The sequence below is a fragment of the Corvus brachyrhynchos genome, unplaced genomic scaffold (genome assembly GCF_000691975.1).
Source record: "Corvus brachyrhynchos isolate BGI_N302 unplaced genomic scaffold, ASM69197v1 scaffold62, whole genome shotgun sequence".
In the NCBI taxonomy this organism is placed as follows: Eukaryota; Metazoa; Chordata; class Aves; order Passeriformes; family Corvidae; genus Corvus; species Corvus brachyrhynchos.
This window is the reverse complement of record NW_008236629.1, coordinates 1,556,040-1,565,042: the sequence shown is the minus strand read 5'-3', so window position 1 is coordinate 1,565,042 and position 9,003 is coordinate 1,556,040. Positions and strand designations below refer to the sequence as shown.

General features: G+C 42.3%; 1 protein-coding gene and 1 long non-coding RNA gene across 2 annotated transcripts in view; one reads left to right on the top strand and one right to left on the bottom strand.

The window, feature by feature from the left end:
• Positions 1-3,276: 3,276 nt before the first annotated feature.
• LOC103624948 (ferritin heavy chain) lies at positions 3,277-6,968 on the bottom strand. The gene is made up of 3 exons (XM_017726563.1): positions 6,957-6,968; positions 6,243-6,389; positions 3,277-5,049 (listed from the first exon to the last, which is right to left on the bottom strand). The coding sequence occupies exons 1-3, from the start codon at positions 6,966-6,968 to the stop codon at positions 4,546-4,548; spliced, it is 663 nt and encodes a 220-aa protein (XP_017582052.1). The 3' UTR covers positions 3,277-4,545.
• A 409-nt stretch (positions 6,969-7,377) lies between these two features.
• Positions 7,378-9,003, top strand: part of LOC108444782 — a 19,003-nt gene continuing 17,377 nt past the window's right edge. Inside the window, exon 1 of the long non-coding RNA XR_001859470.1 lies at positions 7,378-8,297. This is a non-coding gene — a long non-coding RNA (uncharacterized LOC108444782). The remainder of the gene's footprint in view (positions 8,298-9,003) is intronic.

Genomic DNA, 9,003 nt, shown 5'->3' with positions numbered 1-9,003 from the left:
CAGCCTTCCCTCGGGAGCGCGGTGTCCCTGCGAACGCCGCATCCCGCGCTCCTCTGCCAGCTCTGTTCACCTTGACTCGGAAACCTTGGGAGAGATGGAGCTCTCCCCGCGCCGTGGCCTCTTGCTGCGGTTGGATGGCTTGCGCGATAAGGATTTATTTCTAGCTGTGGGACAGTTTGGATCTTGGGGAAGTGGCATGGGTTTGGCAACGTCTCTCAGGGGTCCCAGAGTTTTTACTCTGCTTTTTGAGTATCGTTTGGAGATGAGAAATTAGGTTCTTCTCAGAGGGCTTCAGTAATTCAACCATGTGGTTTCACTGACTTCATGATTAAAATAGTAGTGCATATATTTAATGTCCCACAAGCTAAAATTAATTTCTGTCCTGCCGTTATAAACACTGGTGAAATTTCAGTCCGTTTAAAATCAGCAGCAAAGCTCTGTCTTCAGTGGGACAAGGGGCTGACTGTCAGAATTTGAAAATATCCAGCAATGGGCAATCCCCAGTCCCTGTGCCTATGATTTCTCTGACGGGCTGCTATGATGGTTACATGATTGTTACATGATTTGGTTTTTTGTAAAAATTCCTAATCTGCAGTCCCCATTTTCTACTTCCCTAAATATCTTTGAGTACAAGATAAGAGCTGTAAGTCACATTCTGTCAGCATCCCTAAAAGATAAAGGTTTTATTTAAAGAAAAAACGATTTGGTTTTGACTCTGTCCAAATTCATTCTTTCACTGTACCCAATGCTGAAAAGCAGTATGTCCCAAGGAGATCAGCTACTGACCACCCCTACACATTTAGAGATGTATCTCCCAGCTGTTTCTGAGAGGCAGAGTGGCAACCTGTGGAGACACTTCACTGTTATTACAGAGGTTCTTTGATCCAGAAGGAATAAAGATATTTGGTTTTAAATCTTCATTGAACAGCTAACAAACTAAAAATAATTTGTATTCAAAATAGTGCAAGGTGTATAATAATGTAAAACAAGTATAAATGAGCAGGAGTTTTATGCTGTAACTGAACATGTAAAATGGGGTATCAAGGCTTGGTGCTGGCAGTGTGACCCACTCAAGACACTTAAACTCGCTCTAGACCATTGGCTTGATTTTTGGAAAAAGGTAATTTTACCTAATATTTAGTCAGTATTGTAGCCTATTCTGCCTCTGTTTCTAGCTTATATGTGACCCCAGGGAAAGACACTCAGGGGCTGGAGTGCATAGGGGTTACCTTGGGCAAAGTGGTGACAAACAGTGGGGCTTGGACAAGCACTACGGGGAGTTTGCCAATAATTGCCCGTGAATGTGGGCTCAAGTGCATGAATTTATCCAAGTGAAAAGGTCAGCAGAAAGCTGTGACCAGACAGTGAATTCCACACAGTGATCTTCCAGTGAAGGTGCCCTTGAGGACACCTTCCTTTGGGTTTGGACATGCTGATCTCCAGAGGTCCTTTCCAATCCTGACAATTCTGTGATTCTGTAATTCCCTGCTGCTGCCACCAGTAACAGCCACTTTCCAGTGTAATTCCCAAAGACAGGTTTGTCCAGAAAGATGTTGCCTTGTACAGTGGGGCCTGAAAAAACATCCTTGCAAAGAAGAAACCCTGAGATGCTCTTCTCAGTTCTGTGTGGCCATAGGGGAAAAGGATGAAGGACAGAACAATCTCCACTTGGAGACTTTTAAGTGCATTCCTCACTTTGAGAACAGGCAACCATAGGAGGTGCTTTTGGCAAGCATTTACAAGTATTACATTGTTAAACCTCTTTGGAAGATTAGGTCTCTCCAGAGCTTCCAGTTTGGATACTGTGTTTAGAGTGCTGGTGCTGCACTAGCTATTTAGAGCTACCCCAGGCTGTGTGTTTGGAGTGTTTGGGCACTGCTTTGGAAATACAGATACAGAGAGTGTGGATCAACAAGCATTCAGCAGAGAAAGAGAATTTGCAAAGTTTCTGTAAGAGCTGTTGCCCTTATATCTGTTCCACATTCCTTCATCTCATTTTTTTCAGGATGTGATTGAAAAGGAAGCTGGGAAGGCAGAAGCAGATTGTACTTCCTATGTCAAGAAGCATGGGCAGACTCATCCTATACACAACTGACAGGTAGTGAGACCATCTTCACAAGCATATGTGCCCTCTCAGCAGAAGCAGCATGTGGACAAGGAGAGCTTATTATCTACAGTAACTGATTGATTTCTCTTTTCTTTTTCAGAGGACAGAAACTGGGAAAACAGCTGATTGTGAGTTTATCTAAAATTAACAGAATTGTCTTTTCAGGCAGAGGGCCCAGAACATATTCTGGCAAAGGAAAAGGGAGAGAGAAAGACTTATATTCTGAGAGTGTGTGGATACATTTGGTTAGAAGATGAACATGAGAAGTCTGAGAAACAGAAATGGCACTACTTAATGGAAAAATAAGAGGCAAGTAAGTCTTGGTCTGAAAAATTTTAAAGTCGGGTTCTTTGTTATTTTGGAATTTGTTTAAGGTAAAAATTTAAGTGCTGTAAACCATGGAGGAGGCTGTAACTACCTTTCAGAAGGTCATCAACTTTTAAAAGGAGAAGGTTGTTGTACAAGTAGGTTAAACATTACCAGTAGTACATGAAGTAGTTTTGTATGGCACTAGTTTATAATCAGTTAGTAGCTTTGCTCTGTTCACACTTAGTGGGCTGTATTTTAATACTGAGAGGGACAGATTCCATTGCTCTTATTCATGTTGAGTTGCAGTCAGTGGAACTAATTGTTGAATAAGGTATGCTCAGCATGAGGATGGGTGATGGAATCTAGCCCAGATGGAAATATCTTTTAAACTCCTGCTGTATTAGAGAGCAGCAATCTCAACACAGGCAAATCTAGCATGTTGCTGAAAGTGCTTTGAGCCATTCCTGTGGCACATTATTTTTATGGTTGAATACGGGGTTGTTCTACAGCGGTTGTGTCTCCCCTCCCAAAGTTCAGCCACATTCACAGAAAAGATGGGGAAAGCATCTGCACTGTAATTTTCTGTCCCATGTTACAACACCAACAGAAGGTAGGTGGGCTTTGCAGAAATTGCTACTTAACTGCAGCTGTATCAGAGTTTACTAAAAATGTTTCATTGTGCAGTGCTTTTATAGTAATGCAGTTTTCTGGCATTTATTTTCACTCTGTGGCGTACTCTTCCATCATGCACAACCTCTTAGATGTAGAAAAATACTGGTGCAGTTTAGTATACATACGCAAAATCTCTTGGAGAAGAATACCAGCATGCCTGGGTGGTGAATTGAGGAATACAATGGAGATGCAAAGATAGAACTGAATTTATTTTCAAGCAAAACAGGAGTATCAGCTAAAATATTACATGAAAGTGTGAGGCAATCTTTCAATGAATCAAACCCCAATTGCATAGAAGATGTATATAATGACAAAAAACCCCCTAACTGCAGGCTGCTGATCTAGCCAGTTGCTCCTCTTAGGTGACCTTGGGAGCCAGGGTACAGAATGGGGCACTCTGGTAGGAGACTAATGAGAGGAACTTGGACACCTCTGGACTATAACCAAGCTGGCTAACACTGCCCTAATTGAAAGGCAAAACTAATGAGTGGCCTCTCTCTCTGATGCAATTCTAGTTAAGTGTGCTGTTTTTTAACTAGGATCTCATGCCCCTACTTGGGACCAAATAAGGAATACAAGAAGTAGCAGGAGTGCCACAGTAATACCTTTACTGAGCTAGCTGAGATAGGGATCTGTATCATAATTAAAGCAATCATCCTATGCTAAGTCTGGACAAAGTCCTAGAGCTACTCTCTTCAGTGACACTTGAAAAATACGCTGTAGAACCTCTGAAGTTCTCATCTAATGAGAACTCCTAATTTCTCTCATCTGCTTTCTGAGGGTGAAAAGAGCCAACTAGGCAATAACAGTAGAGAAACTGGCACGTTTTCTTATTCCCACTGTTGAGGAAATGTTTGCATCCTTCATCCTGAAGAAGTATACTAGAAATAGCTGATCAGTAAATGCATTAGACTACTTACTTAAATTGCTAGTGTGATAGAAATAAGACAAGAAAACGTTGTTTTCAAACAAGTCTTTTCAAAAATAAGTTCATTATGTTACTATACTTGTTAGTAATTTAAAATACCTAAATAGTAATATAAAATATTCAGTAATATAAATCTAAATATTTGGATTTTCTGCCATATAAAAGTTTCCTTGCACTAAAGGGGCACTGGTTTCTTTTTCATTTGTTTTAATAAAAATTATTTATATTATTAAAATAATTTGCACTAACTAATCCTGTTAATGATTTAAGACAGAAAAGAAGCTTGAGAGCTTTTGGCTTCTAGGAAGAATTGCATAGATAAATGTGACAATCTAGCTAGCAACCTTGCTATCATTTAAACCAAATAGTGGTATGGGCTAGATTTTGAGCTGTGACTCAGCAGAGGGTGTGGGGATGGCTGTAAAGCAGGAGGAGTGACAGAGCATCGTGTCTCCTCGTTCTGGTCCCAGCTCCACCCTCGGGACAGGTCTGCCTGAGGAGCTGCCCCGTAGCTGCAGCAGCCTCAGCATTAAAGGCCCTCCCTGCCCTGCTTCAGCTTTGTTCCTGTGCCATCGTTACACTGTGGCAGCATCGTAGTGCAGTGTATGGTTGCATATATCGGCCCTATGCCATCTCTGTGCTGGGAGCATTCTCTCTGGGGTCGCTTCAGACCTTCTGCAGCTCCTGTGCACTGCTGGAGAGGCGGGCAGGGCCTGCAGTGATCACTAGACTCTGGCTCTATGCTGGTCCTGAACTCTTTCTGTAACCGGTCCATAAAGTAATCCCCAAGACTATTTCTGCCATCCTGGGAACAGTCAAGCCTGCGAGCATTGGTCAGCAGATCTCCCATCAGCTTGATCTTCCAGATTTTGGGCCCAATAAATTGTTTCTTGATAGTGCTTGCACTATGAGGGTCTGAATTTTCAACACTCAGGGCATAAAGCTCTTCAAAATATCGTAGCAGAGTTTTCCATTGTACCATTGCTAGTTCCAGGGCTTTCATCAGACCGACTGCATAATCACAGTTTGGTTTCTGAAAACAAAGACAGAATTGTATTTATTCAGAAGAACAGCTCATGTATCTGCATTCATCAATGGATTCCTGCAACTTAACCTGGTGCTCTAAACAAGTTGTCCTAGGATTTTGCAACAAGTGGCAGAATCCAAGCACTTCTTCAAGGAATAGATTTAGATAGCAGCAGCTATGCCTGAGGAGGGTTCTTACACCAGGAATCATAGAATGGTTGGGGTTGGAAGGGACCTTAAAACCCAACCCTCTGCCATCTTCCACTAGACCAGGCTGATCAAAGGCCCATCCAACCTGGCCTTGAGCACTCCCAGGAATGGGGCATCCTCTACTACTCTGGGCAATTTCTTCTAGTGTCTCACCACCCTCACAGTAAAGAGGGTCTTCCTAATATCTAGTCTTAATCTGCCCTCTTTCAGTTAAGAATTGTTATCCCTCATCTTAACACTGCATTCCCTGATAAAGAGTCCCTCTCCCTCTTTGCCGTAGGCCCCCTTTAAGTACTAGAAGTCCTAAGCTCTTCCTTGATGCAAAATGAGTGTTAAGAAAGATTTTTCACAATAGCCTTTTTACTTTCTACAGCTTAACAACTGCTGTGATGGACCAAAGAAGAGCCTTCTGTATTAACTAACTTGGTAGAGGAGAATCAGCCCCCTGGTTTTAAACCAGTGTGGTGGGTTATTTTTTTCCTGAAAACTTTGAGTTATTCCTTTGTACCCGTGCAAGCCTAAGTTAGATCTTAGACAGTTCAAATTCTGTCATGAGCTGTACTTTAGGAAATCAACTACTGCCCCAAGCTGGGTGGTTCTCCTTCCTTACCACTCTTCTTAGGTTGCTAATCATGTCTAAGCTTCTACTTAGGTTCAGTGTGAAGGAGACAAGTGTGCTGTTTCAGCACAATTTAAGGAGTCATAATCCATTACAGCATACTGGAAACAGCAGTGTCTGGCTGAGTAAAAGAAAAGGGGAACACACTCCATATTCTTTTGGGCTGGAAAGCCACCCTGTAGAGTTAGAACTGTATGTCTGACAGTTTCTAGGCATCACAATCAAGAACAAAACTATGTACATTAGTATTACAGGTAAATTATATCTGGAAATCTAATAGTGGGTGAATGCAGAGATCTGAAGTACCAACAGTATAATTCAGTAAGTTAAACAGATCACAGCTGCTTCAAAACTTCTTGACTACTACCCACCTGGATGGTTTTAGAGCAGTAATGGCCTCCTCTTTCTTGCTGATACTTCATCAATGCCTCTGCAGCTTTTCTCTCTTCTAGAGCTTGATGCAGGAAGAACTTCGAAATATTTGGTAGAGCCACATGTGACTGATCAAAATATTCACCCTAAGAACACAAAACAGGAGTGTTAAGATTTGCCAGAGATGGGACTCACTTGCAGCAGAATGTGGCTTTAACAGAACTTGGGAGATCCTTCCAATGGAAGGTGTTTTGTTCACAAAGTATAATTACTTTGGAGACCTTGATCCAATTTCTACAATAAATGAAGTAAGTAGTTATAATATGAAATGAAGAATCTCTATACTTCTACTAGAACTCCTCCTGTCCTTTAATATTGGTCAGGCAACTGTAGTACTGATGTTATTCTTGCAAGTAGCAGTTAAGAGATCTTCAGAATATTTTATTTATGAGTGGTTAGCCTGTGTGTGTTTTGTAAAGGGTTTTTGTTTTGTTTTTTAAGCAGAATCCCAGCACAGAGAACATAAAATTTATCCCTGCAGGCCTGCATTCCAGTCAAAAGTTAGCTTTCAAAGGTATGAGAAAGATGAGGCAAATACCAAAGAGAGAACAAGTACAACTTTGCATCTATTTATCAGTTTTATGATGGACAATGGTATTCCAAACTAATGGATACTGCTACTGAACTATACACCTTCAATATGTAGGTAATGCCTGGGAAGGCATGTCAGGAAGAACATCAATCTTTTGGAGCGAGTCCAGAGGAGTTATCAGAGGGAAGGAGCACCTCTCCTATGAGTAAAGGCTGAGAGAATTGGGTTTGTTCAGCCTGGCAAAGAGAAGGCTCTGAGGTGACCTAATTGTGGCCTTCCAGTAGCTGAAGGGAGCCTACAAGAAAGATGGAGAGGGACTTCTTATAAGAGCATGCAGTGACAGGACAAGGGGGAATGGCTTCAAACTGAAAGAGCAGGTTTACATTAGGTATTTGGAAAAAAGTCTTTACTGTGAGGGTGGTGAGGCACCCTAACAGGTTGCCCAGAGAAGCTGTGGATGCCTAGTCCTGGAAGTGTTCAAAGCCAGGCTGACTGGAGCTCTGAGCAACCTGGGCCTGGGAAAGGTGTCCCTGCCTGTGGCAGGGGGATTGGAACCTGATGATCTTTAAGGCCCTTTCCAACCCAGGCCATTCTATAATTTCAGAAGTATTACAACCCTAAATCCCCTGCAGGCCTTGTTCTGTTCTGTATGGGAAAGTAACAACTTACACCACTGCCATATTTAACCATGCTAACAGATCTAACTAGCTCTTACATTTAGAGTATTTTATCCATGCTATGGCTGTCCCATAAAGAGAATGCATTAGACACAGGGAGCAAAGGAGAGCCAGCAGGTTACACTGGTTTGAACACTGGCTCTGCACAGCTCTGATGTCAAGGAGAATGAGAGGCAGCAGCTGGGACTATGCCAAGAACCAAACTGAGGGAGCTACAGCATCCTGATCTGCTGGTGCCCTGAACATGTGTGTGCAACACAGCACAGCTTCTGTCTCTTGGACACAGCTCTGCACCACAGTACCCATAACTGCATATTGAGCTGCTGGCTTGCAGCCTGCCTAGGAGGGGCAAGCAGCAACTACGTGCATTTCCTAAGTTCTTCTGCTTCTGATTGTCTTCCCTGCTTTCCTCTATTACCCTGCTTAAATGGGAAATACTTTCACTTCAGCTGTGTTGCTCTGTTTAGAAAGAAAATGAAGCAATGATAAACATTCAACACAAGTTTGTTTTTCTCTTCTATTTTTAGGGCCATCTTGGGATACCCCAAACCTCTGACACATGTGCATACATGTGACCATAAACCACTGAAGAGAGAGAACATAGTAGAATGTTTTATTAAGAACATTCACTGCAGTATTTGCAGAATCCTTTTCCTCAAGTCATTCATTCCTGTTTCTGTTGACAGCACAGCCAAGATTCAGTGTTTTATAACCAGTTCCTCAGTGCAAGCATGTGGCATGACTTCAAGTGGAACCCAAGTTAACACATCTGCTTAACTGTTAAGGTAAATCTTTTATGTCAATCATTCACTATTTAAGATGTTCACATTTTTAGGTTTGATTTATCCACAGTCACTTTCTAATTGAGCTTTCTCCATCCCATCCAGCTGCCAATTGCTACAATTTTTTTAATCCACAGGCTTAACAGGTAGAGAGGTTTTATTGCATACTTAAATTTTTATTGAACTTATACTTGACTCCAAACTCAGTTGGAGGATCTTGGGGATATACTGAATATAGTTTGTGTTGCTTCCCAGTGGATGCTTGGCATCAGAAGGTATGGCATTGATAATTTTGATTTTTTTATTTTAATGTCTCTGTTAAGTTATATGTTTGCCTTGATGCTTGATATGTAGCCAGATGCAATTTTGGCATGAATTTTACATGGTATCAGTGATACCTTTTATAATTTCTTGTCCAAAGTTCATGCCTGTGGAGCAAGAAACCCTAAGCCATCCGCGACGTTCACAGACCATAATTAACCACACACAACTGTTCTACAAAGTTTGGGGGGAAACCCACTCAAGCGTTATACTCCAAAGCTGTTAACATTCCCTGTTCCTGTCCATCCTCCGCAGGCAAAAGCCCCTCTGTGAGCTACCCAAAACACGCGAGCGCTCGTTTCGTGGCCCGCGCCTTCCGGACCTCCCTCGTTGTTTCCGTGGCCGCGCGGGCGCAGGGGCCGCGGCGCTGCTCTGGCAGGGGCGGCGC

Bases quoted from the DNA above. Each gene is read 5' to 3' on its own strand.
- LOC103624948 (XM_017726563.1), bottom strand. The intron at 5,050-6,242 runs GTGGGTAGTAGT...CTTTGTTTTCAG, and splicing joins ACTGCTCTAAAACCATCCAG to AAACCAAACTGTGATTATGC.